Source organism: Amblyomma americanum, chromosome 1 (genome assembly GCF_052857255.1).
Source record: "Amblyomma americanum isolate KBUSLIRL-KWMA chromosome 1, ASM5285725v1, whole genome shotgun sequence".
NCBI classification, from domain to species: domain Eukaryota; kingdom Metazoa; phylum Arthropoda; class Arachnida; order Ixodida; family Ixodidae; genus Amblyomma; species Amblyomma americanum.
This window is the reverse complement of record NC_135497.1, coordinates 335,269,327-335,296,734: the sequence shown is the minus strand read 5'-3', so window position 1 is coordinate 335,296,734 and position 27,408 is coordinate 335,269,327. Positions and strand designations below refer to the sequence as shown.

The following is a 27,408-nucleotide window of genomic DNA, read 5'->3' as shown; positions in this document are numbered from 1 at the left end:
TCCGCAATGTCCTGGTGCAGGACCATCTGGATACACAAGGGGAGATCATGGCGTGGTACTGGTAGGTGTTGGCGAAGTGTTCCAACATGGCGGACGCCACGCACTCGGCATCGCAGCCGTGCTCAGAGTTCCAGCGGCGTACCTTTCGGCCGAGAACGTTGCCCCTGCTGATGGTTGTCCACGCCATGTCTTCCTCCTGGAAAGGCTCTTTGTCCAGTGGGCAGTGGCTGCGCTTAGCAGCGGCGCCGTCGTAGCAGGGCTGGCATACGGAGTGACGCCAACTCTGCCGCCAAAGCAGTGACGAGACCGCACACTCTGCTCGAAGGGAAAGGGTTCAAGAAGAACGTGGGCCGCCGATCGAGGCCGGTGCCGAAACCGAACACTACCGGCATGCATGCGGGCGCTATGGCCTGAGGCATGCAGTCAAGTGTCCTCAGAGGGAACATCCGGGAACATTGACATGCGCGCACGCACGACTCCCGGGAGAACACCACTCGACCAGCCACGGACCACCGAGGTAACGTGCGCCAGTCTGTGGATCGGCCCTGTCGTGCTCCTCAGGTCGTCTACTCTCCCAGTGCCCGGGGAACAAATTGTGTTTCTTTTCTCTGTGTTAGTGCGCTTTAAATGCAGATTCTGTTGAATTGTAATCTCTCTCGATTGTTAATTTGCATGAGTTGCACTGTATTTGTAAATCACTTTGTATGTGCTCGTACGAATGATTGCGAAATCCTCTGTATCGTCTCTCTCCTGTATAAGCTTTGTTTGGTTTTGTGAACCTTTGGCTCCGACCCATTCTCTGGCTTGCGACCGGCGAAGGCTGGGCACCAAACGACCAACCCCCTCGGCTCTTGGTAGCTGGTCTCCGGCTGAACTTGGCACATTGAGTCAATGGCATCTCTATGGGCACCGAGACCGCTACCCCCACACGCTCTAAGGGTGTCTCGGTGCGCACACAAAGGTGCGCGAAGTACTGACACCCAGCAGCACAACTAATCGGCCCAATATTGAGAATATACTGGCAAATTTTTATCACCAGAGTGAAATCAGTCATTCGCAAAATTGGCCCATTTGCCTGCGCTGCTTGGGAAGGGACTAGCTCACGAAGTCTAATCGGCTGACCGAGTTTGCGCGGAGCTTGACGTTGAGTGTCAACCTAGGCGCATGAAGAAATAAAATATAAGTATTGCTACGACTGGGCGATGAACCCTCGGAGGCCCGAACAGATCAGATTCGCTCGCCACTACACAAGGAGCACTGTGCTATCTCCGAAGCCGATCACGCCTCGTGTCAAAAAACCACACTCACTCATGCTGTCCATTGCACGTCATCGTCTATATCAACTTCCATCTGCGGCGTGAACAGATCAGATCAGCCTAACCTCTTTCAGAGCTTAACCTTAGCCCAATATCACAGCAAAGCAAAACACAACCAGCCAAGCAAAACCTTGAGCCAACCTAGCCAAACACATGCTTTCGCACCTCTACTCGGCTTAACTACGTTTCCAAACCCTATCACTTTTTTAGCATGTGTTGTAGTTGAAAAGACTGGATCCGGACAACGCTGGCCAATGCAAGCGCCAGTGACTGCAAGACAAGGAAACCTCATGTAACGGCGAACTTTATCGACATTTTTTTATTAGAACTTAATAGATTTCAAGGCGCAAGAACAGCAAACAACAATGTAGGCTCCCGCACTCTTCGGACAGCACATGAAAGAACAAAACCAAGGAAATCCTTCGCCTTGCGAGCCTGCAAGAAAACAAAAGGTGCAATTAGTGGCGGCTTGGCTGACTTACGCTAACCTGGAAATTGTTCCGTCGAATTTGAATCAAAGCCAGCCCGAGCCTCTAACAACGAAAACCACCGATTAGTAGTTGCTCATACCAGGCTTGCGGAGCTACAACTGAAAGATACTGATCATACATCTCTTCCAAGAAAATAAACCCGTTATTTCATAGTCTCCGATTTTTTGCGATTGTTTCCGATCACAAAGAAAGATTTTTGATCTCTATGTTCATCACACTGGTATCTATAGAGAATGCTGAAAAACAGTGACAAATGGCATATACAGCGATCTCACAGAACGAACTCCGAGATCCATGCATCCGCTCGAAAAGGCCAATGTCGCCTATATAGGCAAATAGAAAACAACTCACCGCTATGAATTGAAGTCTCACCACTATCCACTATTCATGCAGTGAACACTGATAGCCCCTTTGTATGACATACTGCGCATCACCATTTAATATCTTGTAGCATTACTTGTCCATGTACCTCAGCGCAAATTGACTGCCCATTTATGCTTAGATTATATTAATTGTTTTTTTTATTCTTTTACTGCTATAAAGATATTTTCCGCGCTTCTCGCCTTACGATATTTTCGCCACAATACTCTTCCCCATGTAGAGTATGCTCTAAACAGAAAGGAGTAAAAAGGGAGTAAGAAAGGGAAGTAAGCTGTCCTATCCGCTAGGAGGCAGCTTACTCTCTTTCTTACTCCCATATAGGCGTTTGTTTGTGTTTAGAGTGTAGCATGCGAGCTAAAATCTCTTGTTTAAATTAAAGGGCTTCTCGCTCTATCTATCGCAAAGGGACACCCGCGGGGCTTGACAACTAGCTGACGGCTATGCAGTTGAACGTCGCGAAGGCTGCGGATTTTAAAGTTAGATCGCATTTTTGTGCAGCTATGAAATGCTCTCAAGGTGCAGAAAGCCGGTTAAATTCAGTACAGGTTCTTCTCTGCCTGCAATACATACAGCATATATGAGTATAGCAAGTCGGGGCGCAGGCAGCGAGAAAAAGAGAAAATATCGCCGGACAGTGGTCAATAACATTTTATTAGGATGACAAAAAAAAGCATATTAGGCGCATATATATTTAACGGAAAATTTTGGTTGTGCGCTCATAGAAGATGCACAGCTGAACTAAGCGCAATTAAACACGTGAAAGGCACACAACACAAGGCAAGCGCTTTGTGTTCATGTTCCTATTCAGTTGCGCATCTGTGATGTGTAGCTTACAATGAACCAAACTGAAACACTTTAAGTTCCGATCATAGAATTTGGATCAAAATTTTCTCGTTTTAAATTTCGTCTGGTGGTAAACTTCTAGTTTAGGTAACACAAAACGAATTTATAACCGATTAATTTTTTCCTCGTGGAGGAATTCGATGCAGCGGCCCTAATGTGGGCGGAGCAGCACTTAACAGTTAAGTCGTCTCTCACTACAACAAAACGCATTAAAAAATGTTGCTATACGGCATTCGTAAAGCGGTGATCTTTATCGTCCATCCCATGCATACCACTTCACCTGCGCCTTGAACACACGACAGTGCAACGCCAAGAGGGCCGGGAGAAGATGTCCACTGTGTGTCACGTATATCTTGTCCTCTACGTCTTGCGCACATGTCCAACATTCTTCGACAAAAAAAATTGAAATTTGGGAAAGTGTAAAATTCTGGTATTGAAATATTCAAGGCCCATTCTTCCGATATCTGGAAAAATCTTCCTTTTATACTGTTTCCATTGCTCGCATCGAGCAGTTATGACTGTAATAGAAAACCAATGAAGAACACTTTGGACTGTAGCAAAAACGTTAATAGCAAAAAAAAATGCAAGCCTGCAGGCGGTAGGTTGGGGATATATTGACTGTTGTAGTAGAATTTTACAATATATGAGGAACACTGCGCTCATAATACCCTCCCTATACCCTATATAACACCCTCCCTGCAAATGCCTTTAAACGTTTTCCCGTTCCAGATTGCTTTTCTCCAGAACTGTTGGGTATGACGTCAGTGGTGCGCCTCCAGGCTCACCGTAACCGGAATGCAGGGGCAGCGGAGAACCTCCTCCATTACACGAAGTACATGGAGGCCTGCAGTTCCTGCAGCACCTTGACGGCCTCCACGTATTGGGCAGTGGTCAACACTGTGTCACCGCCGCCCTCAGACGACTGGCTGACCGCGCCGGACGTCTCCAGCTTGCTGGCGATGTGGTGTTTTGCACGGAAGGCGGCCAGGTGCGCGTAGTACACAGGGGCCGGGATGCTCACGCTCCTTGCACATCGGGAGTATGTGTGGCACAGGTAGAAGCTGAGCTTCTGCAGGTCGTCCGCGCTGAACTTGGAGTCATCCCACACGACATAGTAGTGGGCCGGCCGGCTGGTGCCCTGCGGGTGCGCCGAGGAGTACACTCATTCACATGCGAGAATTCCAAGGGCCGTGTCATGTTGTGTCGCATCGTGTCGAGGTATGTGGTGGTGCGGTGTGGTCCTGCTTGTGGTGCGATGTGGTGTGGCGTGGTGTTTGCGGTTTAAATGCGCCATTACGTGGGAAGGACAGTGTTTAAACGCAATATACAAAAACCGGCAGTGCCCATGAGCAACCCATGCACTTGCCCTGCTCCTAATGCCGCATGCACAACATGTTTCTGGCTTTATCTGGCCTTAGATGCCCTCGCGCCAATAAATACAGTGAATAACTATTATTTCCTGGCTGGCTGTCATCAGCGCATTGGTCGGTCATCGTCATCTATGTCGGTTTCCCGACTTCGGGACAGCATAAACACCGAGGCATACAATCCGACACGACTATTTAAACAAAAATCAATTTTTGACCGTTTTTTGAGACTTAAAAGCCGCTTCCATCTTTTACGTACGAGCTAAACATCAAGCGCTTCTCTTTTCACCCAACCTTCTGCAATCATGTCTCAGTAGACGCCACCTCGAGAATAAAAACCAATGACCATATCCACATGACAGCATCACTGAGCACTGGCCATAGAGGCCCCCCATGCGCAACTTCCGATACCGCTTCCCCAAAGGTGAACGATGACGTCACAGTCACACACAGCGCTCCTGATGGACTCAATGTAAAGCGGAAACCTTCCGTCACAGTTTCGCGCGTAGGTGATCTCGAAAACCATGCTTCCGTTTCCTCAAGATGTGGAAGGCCTACACCGCAGGCGCTCCTGGAATTTGTAGCGCATTAACGACGCGACACGACTTTGGCGATGCCGGCGCCCGGACTATTTCCTCCGCAAATTCATAAACGAAAACACCGCAGACCATTTCTTCCCGCTGACAATCGCAACAAGAGCGGAGAAGAGGACGCCTACCTGGATGCCGAAGTGGCTGCAGAGGAAGAAGTCGAAGTCCAGCGGGTGCGTGACCACCGAGTCTACGGTCGTGCCTGGTGGGACGTTTCGACACTTGCCCACGCCGTCGCGGTCGTTGGCGGGCATGAACCTCGTGTGATGCCGCTTCTGGACCACGATGAAAGTAATTGCTGGCTCGTAGGTCTCGTTGGGAGACAGTTCCTTGCACGCCAGCCGGATGGCGCTCACCTGCGAGATTTTAGAGCGGAAACAAAAACTGTCGGTCAAGGCTGAAAGGCCATTCGAATCATCACGATATCTACCTAGTTCAAAATGTAAACCAAACAATTTGGATGTTCACGAACTATGCTGTCGTATCTTATACAATTGTCGTTTCACAAAGAGAGTACGGCGAAGATCACCGTTTTTTTAAGCAATGCTATTATCGGTTGTACTCTGGTTAAACGAGCCGTTTCAGCTACCGTTCAGTTCAACGGAAGTGCAGCTTTTCCAACTGACGCTTAAATGAATAACAGTCGGCTGCAGTTACTCGGCATACTCCTCTAAATTGAGTTCACGCGGTCCACATTCCGGATCACGTGATCGGTTTGCACATAACTCTGCGCATTGACCACCTAGTTGACTTCACTCAACAAAAATTTCTGTGCAAGCTTGGCGTTTCAGTATACCTGTAGTGAACAACCACACAGAGCCAAAAAAAATTCAGTACAGGAACGTCCGGCTTCACCGCTCAGCCGTTGTTTTACTGGTGCCACTTCGCGGCCTTTTTTTTTCTGGCTACACTAATCCGAATATAGTCGGATACACTCAAGAATGAAGCCGATTTTCTCCGTAAAAGGACCCCCTTCCAGCCAATGGCTTCGGCTTATCATCACGAGCCCTCAAGGCTGACAATGCGGTGTGCGCCGTGGCAGTGACAATAGTCTTCCCTGTGAGGGGGGAGACTAACCCCTTTCATCTAGCATTCGCCACGTGGTTACCCAAGCAGGCTCATGAGAATTGGTCTATGCCATTGGCTGCAAGAGAGTCCATTCAGGGTTCTTGAGTTGCTGGGTTCTTGAGTTGTATCCGACTATAATGGAAGTTGTAGTTGTACTTATATTAGCCAAGATAGCAAGATGTGGCAGCAGGAAATGCCGCCGACTCGGCCGATGCAGCGGGTCAGTAGACTGGTCCAACTGCGTATCTCCACTGCGCTGAGATCTCAACAGCAGGTGGCGCTGCCTTTTATTACCCGTGCCACACGCGCACTTTCTAGATGTTTGTAGCCTTAAGTTTGCCTATGCCATTTTTTTCGGAGCTGGCGCTACACGTCCAGATTTAACGACATTATTATTTATTGGCAGATTTATTGACATTACTGATTCGCAACTAAACAGAGGAGATTACAATCCAATAAATGACGAAATTCAAATGTTTTCTGATAATATTCTGACACCCTCTTTTCAATATAAGTCAGTAGAATATAACCGCGGGTTCAATTTAGAGGCAAGCTCGCCGAAATAGTAGCCAAACATGTCCCGCTTATCACGCTATCAAATCGTAAACCTAACACTTGCTTTACAAGAAAGCATCAATGCATGAGAAATAAGAAAAAAAAACGGTTGTACAAAAATACAAAGCACGAATGTTCGCCCTGCGCGCCGGGTAAATATAAAACCTACCTAAACCTCTGTTGTTCTGGCCTTTGTGACGAAAAATTTTTTTTTTCAAAAAGCCCTTCCTGCGCTACTTAGGAACAATAAAAGCAAGTCCTTCAAAACAATACGTCCGAACAGTGTCAGTAATGATATATCAATACATGATATTGACAGCACCCCCTACTTCAATGCTGAATGTCCTAAAGCATTTAACTCGTTTTTCGCATATATTTTCACCCAAGAAGATAATCCTAACGTCTCGTATGTACCTGATTTTGGTTACCCGTACATGGCGCCGGTTGACATTACACTTGATGGCTTAGTACACCTGATAAATAACCTAGTACCCTCTTTTTCTGGTGTTGATTAAATCAATTCAAAATACTAAAGACATGCCATTTCTGTCTCCAAAATCATCTTCCTTCATATCTTTAAGCAGTCAATATCTACAGGTGAGGTTTCCACCGGTTGAAAAATAGGAAAGGTTGTACCGGTTTTCAAAAGTGGCAACAAACACTCGCACGAAAACTGCCCACTTCCACCTTTTTGGACTTTGCCAATAAATTTTATCGGGTAGAACATTGCCGACAAATATCTAAGCTTTGTGCGCTTAAATTACATTCTTTAACTCTGTCATGGGTCCGTAGTTTTCTTTCTAATTGCCAGCAGTACACCGTTGTTAACAAGTATTAATTTCCTGTTTGCGATGTTACATCGGGCGCGGCGCTAGAAGCCTCCTCTGTCCATTAGTATTAATAATTTACATTAATAACCTGCCAGCAACAATCTCATCTTAGATACACATATTTGCTGACGTCTGCATTATTCATTGACCAATAAAATTTACTAATGGCCACCTTGAACTTCAAAGTCACCTCGATTGCATAAACGACTGGTGTAAAACGTGTCTAATGACTAAACATTTCTAAGTGTAATATAATTACTTTTAGCCGAAAATGCGCAACTTCGAATTTTCCATACCGCAATAATAACGATACATTGGCTCGGAATACGCAGTATAAGCATCTAGGCGTCCATATTTCACCAAACTTTACTCGGGCTGAACACACATCCACCACTTTCGCTAATGCTTCCCGGTCACTAGTTTTCTTTCGCCGTAACCTGCTATGCACTACCCCTGACATGCGTAAACAAGCCTATATTACTTTTGTAGCACCGCAGCTAGAGTACACTTCATCCATCTGGTCACCTTATCAGAAATATCTAATAGAAAAGTTGGAAGCTGTCCAGAATCGGGCTTGTCGTCTCATTTTGGCAAAATTACAGTTATCAGTCCAGTGCAACCCAACTGAAGATCAAACTTTCGCTCCATGCATCCTTTGCAAATTCGTCGCGAGACTGCCCTTTTATCTATCTTTCACAAATACGTCCATGCCACTGATTCACCGCCAGCACATCTACAACGTCCCTCCTACTTATAACTGCAGCTATGCCGAATTTATGGCAACACACATGATTTCAACTTCTCGTCACCCCCGCGTGCCATTCGTCTCTGGAACGATCTTCCGGACTGCACCGCCCTGCAGGCTAATCAAGACCCCTTTCGCGAACATCTACCCAAACATTTCGTTGATAACGGTTAGCACGTCATTTAAATACTCAGGATTCGTACAACTTCGTTTTCAGCAGCTTGAGACTATTGCCTCTTCGGTTTCGTGATGCGCAGCTTTGTTCATTTATGCCTGATATGTTTTATTTGGCTTTTGTATAAATCTTCGTGCATTTCTCCTGATTTTGTTTCATGAAGCAAAGTGGTTTTTTTACTTTTATCCCTGTTAATGAATTGCGATATCTTATCTGAACTCACCTGTTTTTTGTGTGTTTTGCTGTACTTTTAATATGATGTTTGGATTTCTGGCCTATTTCTCACTAACTTCTGTATCGCCCCCTTACACAATGCCTCTCCAGAGGCCTATAAGGTATCTGTATATAAATAAATAAATAATTTAACTAGTCACGGTGACGATACCGCCTTCAAGGCAGTAAAAAAAGCCCTGAATATAAACAGTGTTAATGAGAAAGTATAACAGCAATGCCCTTCAAATATAATATAAAAATTATTTTGTAGAAAACGCCACTGTTCTTGCTTGACAAGTGTGTAAAAGTAGAACTCGTGTGTCAGCTCACAGGATAACAGTACATATGAATTCCTATTAAAAATAGTGTTGTTTATGAATAAACGATTATACTCTGGGTAGTGACTTCACACAAAAAAGTTGCATGTCTTTCCGCATGCGGAATGGCGAAAAGAGTATACAGATCTCGAGCGAATGAGGTGTGGCGAACTCAGAAGGTCGCAAACGCCAGTTAGTCTGTCTAATGTCATTAAATACAAGTGTGTGGCACCGCGCCAATAGCGTTAAAAATTGATTTACTAAGTAATTAATGACCTAAAACTTGACCGTGTGGCACGGGTATAACACCTCGAACTGTCGTTCAGCTCAACGGACGGTCAACTGCACAGCAGTTATAATCGCCCGTGTGTAAGAAGGATGAGAGGCGGAGCGGATACGTACAAAACCGCGCCAGAGGCCTCAGTCTTGGATGTTTACCACCTTTTGCAGAGAAACGATCAAGCTGAGGTCAACTAACGCCGACAAGACGTCTCCAGAAATGAATATCCTGGATGTCCTGAAATTATATCCCTGTGGAGATCAATTCGGTGTCGTTACGTATATGCACAGCTAGTCGGCTTCTCCAAAGACAAAGGTTATCCAATGACACTAGTGACATTGAATGCGGGAAAAACTGTCTTAACAAGATGAGCGTTTAGTGGGCACAGTATAGTAGTAGGCGCAGTTACTTACCTCATAGTTACGGACTTCCAAGAACTGCCCCTCGCTCACTCCGTCCCTGTAGAAGACGATCCGCTCGGGCTTGTGCCTGGTGGCGCGGTGGAAAGCCAGTAGCAATTCTTTGATCATGTCCTTCAGGTCTCTAATGATTTCCACACGCGCCTTAGCCTCGGAGTCTTCAATCTGTACCCGAATGGTGGCGTGAAACTTGGACGGTACAGTGTCTAGGCTTCCGACGCACGCGGCGATGGATGGCCTCACCTTGTCTCCAGGCGATGGGTGCGACACGTCTGCTCCAATGACGATCACGGGCGTATGAAACAGCTTCGGCTTCTCCTGCATCAGGAGACTATTGTTGATACCGCCCATCTTGGCGTTGATCTTCTGGCACAAGTTTTGGATGAGCGCTGCGTTGCACTTTTGGACCACGTTGTTGTCCAAGATGCATTGTGTGCGCAGAGAGAGCTCAGTCTCTGCCACCTGCTTGATCTCAGCGTAGTTCGTGGCTTTTGTTATCACTGCCACAACCATCTCCAACTGCGGGTACTGCTTGCGCTGCTCCGTGAGAACGGTCCGCATGGGCTGGCGGTTTGTGTCGAACGTGATGACCGCAAGCGGCTGCGCAATGCGCATGCCCAGTTCTTGGCCGATGCGGATCAGCATCCTGATGAAGTTTTCCAGGGAATCCTTGTGCGCGGAGCGGCTCACGTTGAGAACAATCCACTTTGTCATGGACATCGCCTTGTAGAAGCGCTGCCCTCGGAGATCCCACGTACCGTCGCGCGGCTTGCACATGGTGTTGTTCTCAAATACCAGAGATGGCGGGTCGAGCACTCTGCCCACAACCTGAGTGGGCTCAGTGTTGATCTTGACGCCGAACTCTCGCAGGTACTTGTCCGAGCTGCTGACCATGTCGCGCACGGACTGACGAATCTTCTGGAAGCGCTTGGCTGGCGGCTTGGCCGTGTGCTTGATCATCTCGGCGGTCTGACTCTCGTCGAGCTTCTTCCGACAGTGCTGGCCTTCGGCCAGCTCGCACACCTCCAGAGGAATGTAGACCGGATGCGTCGGGCTGCCACTCTGCACGCAAGGGAAGTTCGGGTACGACAAGCGCCTGTAGCGGCTCTGGAAGTAGTCGGCGACGGAGATCTGACTACCTTCTGATTCAAAATAGATTTCCTTCGCAGGTTCCCTCGTGATCTTGACCACTTTGTACTTGCGCGGGTACGGAAGGTGCGTCACTTTGACACGGAGTCCCTTGAGCTCCCTATTCAGGCGCACGTACTGGTTGTCGCGCAATGACCGGAAGTCTGCGGGCGTCAACACACGACGGCTGTCGCTTAAGAACCTGCACATGAAGTCGACCAGTGGAAGCGACTCGTAGAATGTGGTTGCTGACATGTCGACGTTAAGCATGGGCTTCCATTGGGCGGGTCGAACACTCGTGTAGTAGCCAAACCACACCTCCCGGCCTCCTCCGAGGTCATTGTGCTCGTTGGGTCCCGGCGGTCTGAAAAACGAGCGTCCAACTGGTGCAAGGTTTATCGAGGGGCTGTGCCTCAAGACGATGTCTATGGCCTGGAGGACTTCCTGGGGCACAGTTTGTACGCGCTTTTGGAAGACGCCATGCAGGGCGTCCAGATTCACTGTGGCCGCGTACTGGATCTTGATTATAAACTTCTCGGATCTTTGGTCTTCCTCGAGGTCGACTGTGAATGTCCGCTCGCGGAAGTTGAGCTGGCGGCGTGTGTACAGGTTCTTGCGGCCATCGAAAGCAGGGATGCAGTTGGCCAGGTCTTGCCGGTACTTCTTTACTAGGAGCTCGATGGCAATCCTGTTGATCTTTGTACTGAGGCATCGGTACTTTTTCTGCTCAGGAACCTTGGTCTCCTTGGCAGTTTCCGAGGAGATGTCGACGTCGTAGTGGTAGACGCTGCCAGTCGGTATCTCGATGCTGAAGTGGTTGGCAAGAAGTTGTATGGTCCGGCCCAGCTGGCCGTGGGCAGGCCGCCGTGGGAAGTGAGAGGGTAGGGTTCTCTCGAGCTCCTGCGCCGTGTTTGGAGGTAATTAGAGCAGAGCATGAACAATTAGGTATGGACGCACTGTTTCGTGTGTTGAGCGTCACATAAGTTTGGCCGAATGGTCTTCGATTTACACTACAGCGCAGGACCGGTTCCGGTGGGTCTTAATGGAAAAAGCCTCCTGCACCCCGTGCATTATAGCGAGCCCTTTAAAGGACAGCGCTTGAACAAGAATATCCTCCAGTGACAATGTTTAAAATGTTTTGTGCAAGCGACGTTATGTGCAGTCAAAATTTAAATTTCAGCGTCTTCGAGCCTTTCTATATCTTTTCATCACTCTTTTCATGCTCACAGGTCGGCGCTGTTCAGCCAGCCCTACCCACTCGGCCCCACCGCCGGCTGCCTATGCGTTCGGGATTTCCCCCCCCCCCTGTAGAATGGGGTCAGGGGGGCTTCCTGAACCGCCGAAGCGACGCTTATTACTGGCAGCGGCCATAGCAGCTGCCTTACTTCTTAATCTAACCGACTGACACATCTGAACAAAAATACGCAGGAGCGCGAGGCGGAGAAATGCGCGGGCGTGAAAAAGTCACTGGAAAGAGCTCGCCAACCTTCGCTCGGGATTGTGGGTTCTGAATATTTGGTTCTGTACCCGGTTAGTCAAAAGTTTCGGGGCCAGAGGGCTTGCTTGTTTCATCGGTATATCATGGCATTTAAGACGCGAATAAAGCTATCAAGGTTCCCAGAGCACAGAACGATACCTCTTCCGCTTTCTACGGATATTCTGAGTCTGGTGGTGTCATGTCTGCCTGATAATACAGCTCAAAAGCAGACCCTTTGGCCTGAGAACTTTTAACCGACCCTGTACTTTCCTCGGATTATATTTCAGAGCCTTGTGCTAGTTTGAGCGGATATGACAGGGACGATCGGGACGATTGCAAAATCAAGGAACCGCACTGCGTAGTCGCAGTGTTCATCAAAAGCGAGACAGTAATTACTTGTTCTTTTTCTGCCTTAAATTATTTATACAGTGAACCAAGGCCATGATGGTGCCACAGCTGTAGAAGCATTTCTTGCAAGGTTTCTGAACCACTCAAAGGGAAAATGTGGGCTATTTTGAATATGTTTAGACGTGGTATTGTGTTCCCATTCGCATCACATTTCTTAAGAGTCCCTTCTCTGTGCCTCAAAACCCGTTTTTCAGAATCCTGAGTAGAAGCTCTTTAAAACAGGAAAAACAAAGAACGCCGAAACCAAAACTCGGTTTCTCCCCAAGTATGACGCCGAGATCGAGGCTTGTCGTCATGCATACTGTCACAGAACCTCTCGGTGCGTTGACTGACTAAACTGGAGACTGTAAGCGACAGACCACTGTTTGTGTGAAATGGCCAAAAACAAAGGTCTTATTTTTTTTCTTCTTGACCAATCTCCGAGCAAATATCGACGGGCATGCAGCTGGTGACGTCACATGTCCAAGGTGGCCCACAGAAATGGTCCCGATTGGGGTGAAAAAAATTGGAAAAATTTAATTATTCATGATGAAACAAACCGGCGCCCGGCACCGAAGCTCGGCACAAGGAACTACAGTGGAAATTTCGGCATTCGTGGAGGTCGGAAAGACGCACCAGCCGCTCATTAACAGTGAAAGATGAGCAACATACGGGAATCTTTCTATGAATTGACAATGTGCAGACGCGTAATTTATGAGAATCAACAGCTACAGGCCAAGGAAACATCAATTTGTCAGAGTGGAAGTTTGGGCTCGACAGTGCAGCATTTCGCTTTGAGAAAAAGCGCATTTAACGCGTGAATAAAAAAGACACTGCACTCACTGCGGTGGCTCAGTGCTTAGTGCGCTCGGCTGCTGACCCGGTGTTCGCAGGTTTGAACCCGACCGCGGCGGCTGCGTTTTGATTGAGGCGAAAGGCGCCCGTGTGCTGTTCGATGTCAGTGCACGTTAAAGATCCCCAGGAGGTCGAAATTATTCCTCAGCCCTCCACTACGGCACTACTTCGTTTCTTCTTTCACTCCCCCCACCCTTGTCCCTTCCCTTACGGGGGCGGTTGGGGGCACTGCACCATTTCCTTCCGCCCCCCCCTCCCGCCAGAAAAGTTAATGTCGATTAGCCCAATAATAATAATAATAGGAATAATAATAATAATTGCTTTTTGGGATAAGGAAATGATGCACCATCTGTCTCATATATCCCTGCACACCTGAACCGCGCCATAAAAGAAGGGATAGAGGGAGTGAAAGAAGAAAGGAAGAAAGAGGTTCCGTAGTGGAGGGCACCGGAATAATTTCGACCACCTGAGGATCTTTAACCTGCACTGACATCGCACAGCACATGGGCGCCTTAGTGTTTTGTTTCCATAAAAACGCAGCTGCCGCGGTCGGGTTCGAACCCGGGAACTCCAGATCAGTAGCAGAGCGCCCTAACCACTGAGCCACCGCGGCGGGTTGGATTAGCCCAGCTAATCCAGGATATACAAAGGGGAAGCGAGATTGAGCTCTCCACTGTCCCGCAGAGCCGGTTGTGCGCCTTTCCTGGTTGTGCGCTTTTCCTTTCGTGAAAATGAATGGTCATTGCAAAATTGTGAACTCCAATGAACTCTACCAAGTCCTTCCACTAACTTGTTTTCTTTGGTTTTTGAGGAAAGGAAATCGCACAGTTACCATCTCACATATCTCAGTGGACACCCGAACCACCCCAAGAAGGAAGTGATAAAGGAGGGAGGGAAAGAGGAAAGAGAAAACAAAATTGAAAGTTGGATTTTGAGGAAAGGCAGGTGGAACACCTGTGGCTCAGTGCTACTAGTGGGGCATGCACAGTAGTGGGTAGAGAGCGAAAGAGAGAAATGCCATGTGTCATTACTGCTCCACGTCCTCTCCAGGAATCATGCAAAATTGCTCAACCTGTGGCCAGTAAAGCTTTCACTTTAAAAACAATATTTCATACGCTGGCAACAAAACACTCGGCCGCCGGCGTATAAGTAGTTAACTCCAAGGCTAAACCTGACGACGCACCAATTGCTTGAGCCACCCTTTATCCAGGTGAGACTAAGGCCCTGAACCTCACAGAAGAAACTGTGAAAATTGAAAATTGATTTTTGGGGAAAGGAAATGGCGCTGTATCTTTCTCACATATTGGCAGACACATGAAACACCCTATAAGGGAAGGGAAAACGGAGGGAGTGAAAAAGGAAAGGATGAAAGAGGAAAGGAAGAAAGAGGTGCTGTAGTGGAGGGCTCCGGAATAATTTGAATCACCTGGGGATCTTTATTGTACACTGACATCGCAAAGCACAGGGGTGCCTTAGCGCTTCGCCTCCATCGAAATGTATTGCAGCTGCCCGGTCTGATTCGAACCACTCATTTAAGTACGGTCTTTACGTCAAAAACTTCGGTTTTAAATTTCAGCCACTCGCCTTGTCCTCCTCATTGTTGACCAAGGAACCCGTAGCGGTTCCGAAACGTTGTTCTCGATCTAGGCATTGTCAGCAGCTAAATCTTACGTTTCACTTCCAGAGCGCCCTATACGTCATGCACTACCACGATGCTTGCTACCCACAGCACTTTTCAGCAGTAAAAACAAAGCCCTGTAGTCGGCTGGAACTCCAGAAAGAAGCGACGGATGCACTTCAAAGGACGCCTTGCAGCCTACGGCGTCGGCCGATTCTCCGGGCGCCGCTGTCAATCTGATCAAGCGGTGGTTCATATCCTTTCATATGCCACTCCCTGAGATGTCACACAGGTCCAAGAGGATTGAGTAACCATGACGTCATGGGAACCAGTCGACGCCATTGGCTGGAGGGCCTCTATCGAGAGGCACATGCCGCTTCTTTCTTCAGTTGTATTATACCGGAGTTCGGTTCTCGTACCGTCCACTTAAGTCGATGTTTTGGAGAGGTGAGGTTTCCTCTTGCCTTGAAGCTAACAGCTGAACCTCTTTGTAACGAAGCGGTTTAATACGAAACAACTTATATAACGAAGAAATTATGATTGCACGTGGAAGCTCGGCCATCAGGGGCTATAACAAAGCTACAGCTATAACGAAGTAACCGCCGGAAACCTTCAACTTCGTTGTAAAGAGGTTCAAATGTATTTGGACCGCTGGCATAACGAGATGCACAGCATGGTTTATAACGAAATAATGAATATAACGAAGGAATTACGATTCCCCTCGGGAGCTCCTTCAACAGTGCATATAACGAAGCAACAGCCGTGAACGAACTTTCAGCTTCCTTATAACGAGGTTAAACGAACTACATGGCATGGCTCAAGATGAAGCCCTTTTCGGAAAACAGTACGCACCTTGATCCTGACATCGTCGCCTGAAGTGGCCTGGTCGCCAGCTGCGGGGGTCTGCTGTGTCACCGCGACGGGCGGCGTGCTTGGTGGCGACGGTGGTAGGGCAGCTGCTGCCGGCTGAGTGCCACTCACGGCGGCTGCTGCGGATGCAGGCCGGGGGCTGATGGAAGCTACCTTGGCGGAACCCGCGGCGGCGGCGGCCCCGTAGCTGGGACGGGAGGCGCTGGGCTGAGCGGTGGGGTGAGCGCTGGGATCCGCGGCCGTGGTCGGGCCGCCGCTGACGGCGCGCGGCTGCGGGCTGGCCGCGGCGCCCTGCTGGAGTGCTTGCGCGAACGAAACCCACGAGGGACCGGCGGGCGACGGAGCAGGAGGTGTGGCTTGGTTGCCACCGCTGGCCGAAGGCACTGCTGCGAGCCGAAAATGCCAATTTAACGCCGGCTCTATATATCGGCTGCGCTTGCGATCATATCGATCGTTACGACACGCATATATACACTGCCGAAAGCAGAAGACTGGACAGGCGTCGCCGGAGCTCCGTTGGTAGAGCACCGGACGCGAAATTCAGAGGTCGTGGGTTTCGGATCCCACCGGCGGCATGTGGTTGTTTTTCTTCTGCTTTTTAATGAATTATCTTTAAAAAGTTTCGCTTTTTATGAGGGTTTAAGGTCGCAAAGAGACTATTTAAAAAGTCATTGCCATATTAAGCCCCCACTGATGAACACCACAAAATATTTTTTTTAAAATTTCCCTATGCTCCTTGGTTCGGTCACTGTTGGCTTGCGTCATGTATTTCTTAACGAGCCCCTTTCGTCCCCTTCCCTTGTCTGCTCAACGGGAAAAAACATCTGGTATACAGTACTTAGTCGATGGTTTGATGGAATGCCGTCTGGTCAGGTCAGCAGAATGAATCTTCGGTTTACTGACCATGTGAAAGTGGTCAGCTGACTGCAGTTAACATAGTTGACATGGTCAGTGACCGAAAACTCAGTATACTGTGGTCGAGAGAACAGGTCGGAACAGCCGTCCCAACTCAGACAGCTGTGTAAGCCGATAATGGCATGCTCCGTGACTAAACGCGACTAAACATGCAGCTCCCCCAAACAGCGTCGTATAGCCCTTGCACTGAAGAACTTAGTGCGAGGCAATAGCTGTCGCGCAGGGTCTTAATTTTCACACAAAAGTGATCAGCCCTCCCCCCACCGCAACGAAGAAGCGGCAAACGACAAACCCCGCCGCGCGTTCAATATACTTGAGACACACGCGCACGCTTTTCGTCTAGCTGTATACGTGAGAATAAAAACAATTTTCTAAAACAACAAAAAAAACAACTTGGCTAACCCTGGAATTCAGCGAAAAGGAAGGACGCTTGCAAAGTGCCTCAGGCTCGTCCATGGCAGCGCCTGCATTCACGGCCGTTCTATATTATATACACACACGACATGGCTTAGACGTAGTATCAACCAATGTCAAAGAGCAGAGGTGAACTAAAGGTCATGGGTAAAGGGTCAAGAGCGACGCCATAACTGTACCACGTACGGTCATACACGGCTAACGTGGTTGGGCTGACGGTCGCCCAAGGTTATTCTCCGGCCTATGCGATGAATGCTTTACCAAACGTTGTGAAACTTTTCGCTTCGTATTCAACTGCAGTGACTTCTTCAGTTTCATTCCGTTTAGGGCGCAGCTCGCCCGTCCCTGCGTTCCGCATCGTAGTCGCTGTAACATGCTACCTGACAGATGACGTGTTACGGAGTGTGACAGGTGACGTGTTGGCACGAAGTAGCAGAGCGAAGCGCCACCTGACACGGCGAGAGGAATGGACAGCCGGAAGGCGGCTGCTACGGGACGATGCCGGAGGGGGGCTAGCAACGTAACACGACACCTGCCAAGCGGTAGCTGGCGGCTTGCGGAGACCTGGGCTGAACTTTCGAATTACCGTCCGTCGAATCAGCCTTCAATTTTTTTAATTTATATATCGGGCGTAAAGAATGCACGTTCCTTGCCGCGGATAACGCTTGCTGTCACGGAGAATGTCAGCACATGCTCGCTGTGGGAAACGCGCTTCCCCAATTCCCTTCCTTTCTTCAAAATCGACGGAGTCCGCAACATCGTGAACGACAATGCCAATGATCACAATGAACGCGACGGTGGCGGCTAAGTGACGTCATAGCTCTCACATGGTTTCTCCTCGGTTCAAGGTCAAACTCGTCAAGCTGTTAAGCCGCCTTGACTTCACCCGGCAGCCCCCCCCCCTCCAAAAAAAACAACAAAAAAAAACACGCAGTCGCGAGAAATAGCGACCACAATCCGGGGAGAGGTATTTTTGAAAATTGGCTTTTGAGGAAAGAAAATAATGCAGTAACCGTCTTGCATATCTCGGTGGACACCTGTACCACGCCGGAAGGGAAGGGATAGAAGGAGCGAGTGAAAAAAGAAAGGAAGAAAGAGGTGCCGTAGTGGGGTCTCCGAAAAAGTTTTGACCACCAGGAGATATTTAACCTGCACTGACATCGCACAACACTCGAGCGCCTCTGCATTTCGCCTCCATCGAAACGCGGCCGCCGTGGTCGGGTTCGAACCCGGGTACTCCGGAACAGTAGCCGAGCACCCTAATCACTGAGCCACTGTGACGGGTAATGCGGATAGCCCAAGCCAAAAATGCGACGGTAACAGAGTAATGAACAGAAACACGATACCCGAAAGACGCGGGTTCGGTGGCCGCGGCGGTCGAATTTCGATGGAGGCGAAATTCATGAGGCCCGTGTTCTGTGCGATGTCAGCGCACGTTAAAGAACCCCCAGGTGGTCGAAATTTGCGGAGCCCTTCACCACAGCGTACCTCATAGCCTAAGTCTCTTTGGGACGTTAAACCCAAATAAACCATAAAGGAATCGTAAATGCGCTGAGGGGACTGGGGTGCGGAGCTGCAGAGAGGTTGCTGTGCACCAAGAAGAACGGGCTAAAACGAGACAGCAGCGGTCGGAAACGTGCCGTGGATCAAGGCACTGACCAAGCTGAAGAGCGTTCCACAGCACCCGTCCCGTGTCAGGTCAGCAGCATGGACGGAACACACAGGCGCACGGGCGACGCGTGCAGCAGCGCGTGCTCGAGGAGCGTCGAGACGAACAGTGCGCGTGCGCAAGGCGAACGTTCGGCAAGGCATTCACGGCAGGAACGCGCCGCCGGTCACAAATGCGCGGCTCGGCTGGAACCCCTTTTATGGGTCCTCTCAGAAAAAATTAAAAACAAAAGATGACGTGAAGCGAAGCGACGCGATCCTTTGTATTGGGTTATGCGCTTCAGTTAGGTATTTCACATAACCTGTTAGCACTGACGTTCGTAGCATGCCTGGAATTTGGTAATTTTCTTCATTCCGCATACATTCTACCGTATAGCAATGCTACCGCAACATCAAGTATTCCCGAGACTGCAGCATCAATGCAAAACGTTGGTTGTCATAACAAAATAGCCTAATATTAATGATATCTAAAGAGTGCATTGTCCACAACGCAGGTTGGAGCTTGAGCAAGCTGAAGGCTTCGCGATTTCACTAAGCGTGCAGGCTTTGTTCGAAAAAAGCAAGGCTATTGTCACAGCCTGAGGGCATCGAGCCCAATACTGGCGTTGCATATGGCGACACTGTACGAACCACGAGGACCGGAGACGCGAAGTCGTACGCAGTCCAAAGGCCACTTCACATAGGAGCGGAAACGCTAGCAATTTGTGCCGCCGCGGCGCACAAAGCCGTTTCGAGCGGTCGCGGCGCATCTAACGGCCAGAGGAAAGAGGTTCAATAAATGTGCAAATTCTTCGATGCAACGCGCCGCTCTATCGCTCTGCTCGCTCATTTGCTTGCACGTGAACCCACCTTAACGCGATTAGAAGGCTGCCGAGGTCGCTTCGGCTCAACCGAACCAGGTTCTTTTTTTCTCTCAAGTCACGGTCACTCACGCTCACGTAAAAACGATGGTGCATAATAGCGAAAACAAACGGGTAACGAAGCTCGTGCATTTCGTTCAGGCTTCTCGCAAAAATATGCTTTAGAACACAATCATCGTAGCCCACGAGGTTAGGCCTAAAGCGACCACTATGTGACGCCAGATGAACAAAGGGATCGAGCACCCAAACGAGACAGCGGCGGAGGCCACAGAACCGGAAGGAAATTCGCTACGCACCTGGAGGTCCAGCAGCTGAGTCGTTTTTCTTCATGTCTTTGCGCTTTCCTTTCCCCATTTAGATAGCGGGGCCACAAACACAATTGGCAATCAACGGAACGGACGTCTTGACTGCCTGTCGAGCCCCTAGAGAAAGGCAAAATGGCTGCGCTGTTTCTCTTTTATAGAGGCCTTTTCCGCTCTGCGATTGGCTCATATGCGACGCCACGAGCTGCACGTGTTCCGCCGTCATTGGCTACGCTTGGAGACGTCATGCGCGTGCCGGCGCTTCTGCCTCCATGAAAGCATAAAGAAAAAAACACTGTATGGAACCAAAGGGAATTGTATGATAACGCTTTACCACTGCTCCTTATGGGAACGCAAGGTCCCGGCGCGTCTCGAACACGCGCGCTGGGGAAGTCGAAGACAACAAGTGGAGGGTGACTCCGCTTCGAAACCCAATTATTCCTAGAAGCTACTTTGCTCAGAGGGTGGTGGTGGTAGTGGTTTTATTAAAAATAATAGTAAAAAGGAAGGAAAAGTTTTTTGCTAGCCCCGGCATCTGCCATCGATACTGAAGCACCTGAGCTGGGGCAGCGGAAATAAAGGACAGCAGGCAGAATGAAGAAATGAAATGAAAGAGGTGAGGGGACAGGAAGAGAGGATAGGGGGAGAAGTAACATGTACAAACTATATACACAATCGCTTCTCGGCCTTTTGGCTTAGATTGGCGCTCAGACCGTCAGATCGTGCTCGGCCTGCTGTGTTCCTGCGTGCGTTCCGGCCGCCGGCTTGCGTCGGTGGCCGGTGTTCGACCACCAAGAGTGATCTTTTGTTCCGGTGCCCTTCGGCTGGCGGGCGCCTCAACATGGTGAGCCAGCCACCTACAAAGGCCCTTGCCTTTGATGTCGTCGTCCCTGAGGGGGCTAGTCCGGAGGATGTCGTCGACGCGACAGCCTCCGTAGTTCGTTTGGAAGAAGTTTACTGTGTCCAGCACTTCGGTGGACGCAACTACCAAGTTACCGTAAAGAGTGAAGCCGCCATGGCTGCCATCGTTGATGCGTCTTGCCTCATCATCGGCAACGAACGCGTCCCCATCGTTCCCCTGAGCCCCCAGGTGACTCAGGTGACTGTTCTTTTTCTGCCCGCCCGAGTACCAAGTGATGCCCTTGCCAAGGCTCTTTCTCCTTATGGCAAGGTGCTGCACATAAGTCGCGGCATCATGGGGTCGCGTCCCACTGTCACCACCGGGACGCGGTATGTCCGAATTGAAATGAAGCCCGAGTCGCCCGTGCCTAACTACATCAAGGTCGCTGGCCACCGCGTGACATGCGATTACAAAGGCATGCAGCGTGTTTGTCGACGTTGTGGGTCGACATCACACTTCAGAGCACAGTGTACGGCTCCGTTCTGCGCCCGCTGCGGCGTCTTTGGGCACCAAGGCCAAGGTTGTGTGCTGCCGTGTCGACGTTGTGGTGATCCACACGCTACCGTGGCATGCGCGATCAAGCCCTCGTACTCTGAGGCTGCGGCCCGACCTGCACCTCCACCGGCTGCACAGGCAGCCGATGAAGCCATCAAGGAACGCGGCGTTTCCGACACCAACGGCTTTGTGAGTGGTTCCTCGGCGTCTCTGAATGTATCGGTGGAGGAAGCGGTGCCTACGGCTGATGCGTCCAGTGATGCACCTCGCAAGCCGGCATTAAATGTGCCTGCTATGTCAGCCTCAGTCTCTCCAAGTGTACCTGCCGCTACGGAGGCCGAGCCCATTGCGCCCCTGCAGGTCTCTGATGCTGGGGACAGGCCGCTCTCGCAGCCTGCGCGGCAGCCTGCAGCCAGCGTTGCGGTTTTGAGCGACAACGCCAGCGTATCTGAGGCCGATGGTGACGAGAGCAGCTTGTCGTCCTCAGCTTCTTCAGTCAACCTCGTCATCGACGAGACTATCATCGTGCCTGGGCAGGAGCCGAGCCGCCGTCGTCATCTCCTTCGTCATCGCTGTTTAGTGTCGGCACAAATATTTCGCCTGGGCAGGAGCCAAGGCCATCTCCTGACGTGGAATCTGTGCAGTCGCCGTCCTCTTCTGCGTCGAGGATTAGCGCCAGCACTTCTAGTACTCTCTCTTCGGATGTTGAGATGGTCGCTTTGAGCTCCAGCATAAAGCGTCCACATACGTCAACTACGGACTCGGACAACTCTTCTGGTCGGGCAAGGAGGCCTCGTGCCTCCTCTGGTCCGACTCTACAAAAAAAGTGAGATGGTTTGGCGCCGTTCGTAGCGCGCATTGTATTGCTTAGACATCACAACTCGTTGTTTTTTGGCTTTTTTCATTACCAAAATGGCTACACTTAACATCATCACGCTTAACGTGCAAGGGTTTCGCAATGTTATGAAGCAGACCGAGGTGGTCGCTTTCGCTCGTTCATCGGGCTGCGATATCCTCTGCCTGCAAGAAACTAATTTTTTTCGCCTCAGTGACGTGTTGGAATTTAAGCGTAGGTTTGGTATTGATGCTTTCTTTTCGTACGCTAGCACGCGTTCTAGCGGAGTTGGCGTTCTTGTTCTGAACCGAATACTTCTGCGAGACCATCATGTTACCTACGATGCGCTTGGACGCGTGCTGGCGTTCGACTGCACGTTTAACTCACTTCGTCTGAGACTTCTTTGCATCTACGCACCTGCGCATTCTAATTTGGTAAACTCATTTTATAAAAATCTTGATGTGTATTTTCTTGGAGGACGAAACGTTGTGATGTTGGGCGATTTCAACTGCGTGCTCGATACGGTCGCTGATGTGCAGGGCCCTGGCAGAGGCAGACCAAGCTGGAATGCGCGCGAGTTGCGCCGCCTAGTCAACCAGTTTCTGTTAACAGATGCTTATGAGCTCCTGCATGGCGGCGTCTTTGTGTGGACTTGGCGTCGCGGATTGTCGTCAAGCAGGCTAGACAGGGCGTACGTACCGACGGGCCTTTCGAGGACAGTGGGTGCTGCTAATGTAATAACGCTGCCATCCTCACCAGTACACATATCAGACCATCGCCCCTTTCTTCTGTCGCTCAGGGTTCCGGCGGCTGCAGTGTCTCCTTTCAGACCATGGCGTTTGGATGTACGCATCCTTCACGATGCCAGCACGAGAGAAGGACTAACGCGGGCCTTGCGGTTTTCGGTTGTTGGGGCCGTGCCTGGTGACTGGGATCGTCTGAAGGAGCAGTGGCGTCACCATTGCGCCGCTTCTGGTCGAGCCCTTAGAGCTCGCGTCTCAGCTGAGGTTCGTGTTATGACGGCGAAGCTCCGTATAGCTCAGCGCACCCCGTCGCCATCGGCGCTTATGTGCGCATGGAAAGAGGAACTTTCAGAGCGTCTCCAGCGTCTTTTACGATCGTCCTCTCTGACAGCGGCCGCATGGCGTTGTCGGCGCAATCCAACTTCTCATCCAGAGGTGCTTCGGTTTGCACGCCAGGAGCTGTTGTGCGCTCAAGGTGCCCCTGCTTATACCTCTTCCGTCGGTGCTGTGGCCCAGCCAGTTGGCAGGAATTTCAGTGCGTTTTTCGTCCATTTCAGGGATATTGCTCAGTCGCACTTTTTGGTTCATCGCGATGACGTTTCCGCACACCCTTTTTTTGCAGGCTTGCCGCAGGTTGCGGATGAACTTCATGATGGCCTTATGGCTCCGCCAACAACAGACGAAATCAAGGAGGCGTTAGATTCCATGAAACGAGGCTCAACGCCTGGGCCGGATGGTCTTCCTGTGGAGTTCTATTTACAAATCTGGCATATAGTAGGCCCCATTTTCACGGAAGTGATAAAAATCTGTTTCACTCGGAATGTCCTTCCTAATTCATTTAAAAGAGGCCGCATCGTTCTGATCCCTAAAAAGTCTTCTTTCTCGACATGTCCGGCAGATTGGCGCCCTATCACCTTACTAAATACAGATTCTAAAGTATTAGCAAAATTACTCGTCCGCAGTTTACGGGCTCTTCTCCCGTCCCTCATTTCCTGCCACCAGGTTTGCTCCATTCCGGGCCGTGAAATACATAGTTTATCTTCTGTAACGAGAGATATCCTAGAGTATACTATACGGCGGCGCGCACAGGGTCTTCTTGTTTCTCTAGATCAAGAGAAGGCATTCGACTTTCTAGAGCATGAGTATATTTACGGTACACTGGATGCTTTCGGTTTCCCACCTTCTTTAGTGCTACTTATTAAAGAGATGTACAGAGATATTTCAAGCACTCTGTTCCTCGATGGCTGGGAAAGTACCGCATTTGATGTTGGTCGCGGCGTCCGTCAAGGTTGTCCGCTCTCCCCTCTTTTGTTTGTCTTAGCATTAGAGCCTTTCCTTTTGGCAGTCAATCACCATTCTCTCATTAGCGGTCTGGCATTGCCAGGCAGTGAGAGTGTACGCGTCACTGCTTATGCAGATGACATCACGCTATACTTAGCTGATGAACGCAGCCTGCTCGAAGTTTTAAACGTGTTTCGTGAGTACGCCTCCTTGTCGGGGGCTGCTCTTAATTATTCCAAGAGTCATTACTTTTTTGTATGGTCACCTCAGAGACGTATAACGAGTACAATACCTTTACAGTGGTGTGAGCAGATGCGCATTTTAGGAGTGACCTACGACTGTGCTGGAGTATGGGATGGTATGTGGTCTTCGGTCGTAGAGGGTATTACAGCTCGTGTGCAGAGGGCACAGACCTTTGACCTTCCTCTGCTTGAGAGGCGCCACCTGGTTCAGTCGGTCGTGCTGGGTGCCTTTTGGTATCTTTGCCACATTGTTAAACCACCCCTGCGCGTCATAAGGCGGGTGCAGACTACAGTTTTTTCTTTTTTTTGGTCAGGCGGAACCGAGCTTGTGGCTCGTGCTGTTCTTGGACAACCACGTGAGAGAGGTGGTTTTGCCTTCCCAATGTTGACCATCACGTCCTCACTGTTAGCATTGAAGTGCATGTTGCGTATCCTGCTGGGGGACGCGTCTCCGGCGCGAACCCTGGCGCGGTACTTTTTGGGCCCTTCCTTGCGCTTTTTGGATCCCTCGGCCCCAGTTAATCATGGTCCTCAATCAGAGAAGCCTACCGCTATATATACTACGGCAGTGGCCTTTTTCAGGCATGCAAGCGCAGTAGCACCTGACGTCAACATCCTTACAGACCGTGTCGTGAATATTATGGGCTCGCTGTTGTTGCCTGTTGTGCCGGCGGCTCGCCGCTCACCGATGCGCCGCGTTCAATGGGCGCGCATAACATCGACGCCTCTCCCAGACCATCTACGTGACTTTGTGTGGAAACTTGGTTGGGTAGTGCTGCCTACTTGTGATCGGCTGGAGCGGTGGGACGTTTTACGCTCCAGTACCTGTCCGAATTGCCCGCTTCCGGAATCTAATCGCCATGCTAGTCACCTGCATGGTAGCACGTGTCTTTTGGCGCGCCGTTCATGCGGGATTCCGTGGGCAGGGCATTTCGAGCTTTGTCTCCCGCGGCCGCTTCCCCAGCGGCCGTTTTGCTCGCCTGTTAATTTTTGCAGGTCTTTTTAGTTTATGGCGCAATCGATGCACCGCGGTCGCTGGTGGCTTTCGACGCCGAGCTGTGTGGCCAATACTTGGCCGTCTTAGAAGGGAGCTGATCAGTTTCTTGTCAGAGGAACTCTTTTTCTTGGGAGAGGAAGAGTTTCTCCGGCAGTGGTCATGCCCATTCATTTCTGTTAACAATGAACGTCTTGTTCTGGTCTTTAGACCAAACTGGCGCTAGGGTCTTCTTCTTTATTCCCCCCCCCCCTTTTTTTTCCGTGTCAGATTTTTCCGGTATCACTCACTGTTAATAATCATGCCACGCCGCTTTAAATCGCACACAAGAAACTCCTGTTAGTTATTCAAAGATGTTTTGGCACTCTAATTGCCTCGCCTTACATGCTGAGCGTCATGTCAACTTGTGAATGTCAAATGTATCCGGTAACCTTGGCATGTGTACATATGTAAATAAAATTTTTTCTAAGGGGAGAAGTAATATGTAAACTATATACACAATAAGAATTGTGTCCAGGTTGTGCGCGTGATTAGTTCATTTTAGAGGAATTAAATGACACACGCGCACATCACTGTGTTGGTTACAACTGGAGTGGGGCGTCCAGTTATTAATCGTTCAAGGTAGAACTTGCGGAGCGTTCGGTCACTGCGTGTAACTACCTGACGGAGAACAGACGGGACGTCAAGCCCGTGTGTTCGAGGAATGCACAGAGGCTCACCAAAGTTCGCTCACGAGTGCGCGCACTGCCCTGCGGCCACAATAGCGTCTTGATGGAGTCAGGTAGTATGCCCTGCGCCCTATAGGCCGCGAGCATATCGCGACGAGCATCGGCGAACGCGGCACAGAGAAGGAGCAGGTGTTCTAGTGTTAGCGCCGCATCCGTCACACACATCACTCGTCGCGATTCTGTGATGCACCCGTCGTTCCCCGGGCCACTCGCAGCCAATGCGCGCGCGGAGGATCATTGCACGTTGTGACCGTGTAAGTGCGCGACAGCCGGTGACACTGTCGACGCGCTCACCTCCCGCGATGCGTGGGTCGGGGTGCTGCTTTCGGAGATGGTCGTGGATGGCCGCACGCACGTCCTCCAGCGCAAGGGGCAGATCGCTGGCAGGTAGTTGGTGTGCAGCGGTCGCGAGGTCGTCAGCTTCTTCGTTGCCGGCGATGCCGCAGTGACCGGGCACCCACTGTGCACGCACAACACAACCTCTCTGCGCGAGGCGCTCGATGCGCAAGCGAATTTCTCGCACTACTAGGGTACCGCGGCCGTTAGATTGCAGGCGGCTGAGGGCGGCGCGGGAGTCGCACAGCAGAGCACTCCTGGGCGGCGGAGGGCCGATGGTGAGCAGCAGGTCCAGCCCGAGCCGGATCCCCATCAACTCCGCCGTGGTGGAGGAGCCCAGGAAGGCGGCGTGTTGCTGGCTGTGCAGTCGCAGGGCGGAGATGGTGGCCGCAGCAGCAAGGGAGCAGCTGTCGTGAGCCACTGAGCCGTCGGTGTACACGAGATGGTCCTGGAGCTCCTCGTGTATGACGTCTATGGCCAGCTGCTGCAAAGCACAGAGGGGTGTGCTCCGCTTTCCCGATATGCCAACGATCTCTCGCTGTACCTCCGAGGCAGCAGGCCAGGGCGCGCAGGAGCCGTAGGGGGGGTGGGCCTTGGGTCAATTGCTCATACTCGAGCAGCGCCGCGCCCATTCGTGAGCGCGGGTGCGAGCGCAAACACTGCAGCAGCGAGCCTCCGTCCGGTGCGCGGTGAAGCCAGGCGACACTGAAAAATTTTTTGGGGGGGAAAAGAAATGGCGCAGTATCTGTCTCACATATCCGCGGTCCCC

At 50.4% G+C, this 27,408-nt stretch overlaps 1 protein-coding gene across 1 annotated transcript in view; it reads right to left on the bottom strand.

The window, feature by feature from the left end:
- Positions 1–3,463: 3,463 nt before the first annotated feature.
- The window catches only part of LOC144121137 (protein argonaute-2-like), a 45,087-nt gene continuing 21,142 nt past the window's right edge, over positions 3,464–27,408 (bottom strand). The window contains exons 2-5 of the mRNA XM_077654116.1: positions 15,908–16,311; positions 9,585–11,618; positions 5,117–5,344; positions 3,464–4,169 (exon numbers count right to left, since the gene is read on the bottom strand). Of these exons, the coding sequence (XP_077510242.1) occupies positions 3,855–4,169; positions 5,117–5,344; positions 9,585–11,618; positions 15,908–16,311 (2,981 nt within the window). The 3' untranslated portion in view covers positions 3,464–3,854. The remainder of the gene's footprint in view (positions 4,170–5,116; positions 5,345–9,584; positions 11,619–15,907; positions 16,312–27,408) is intronic.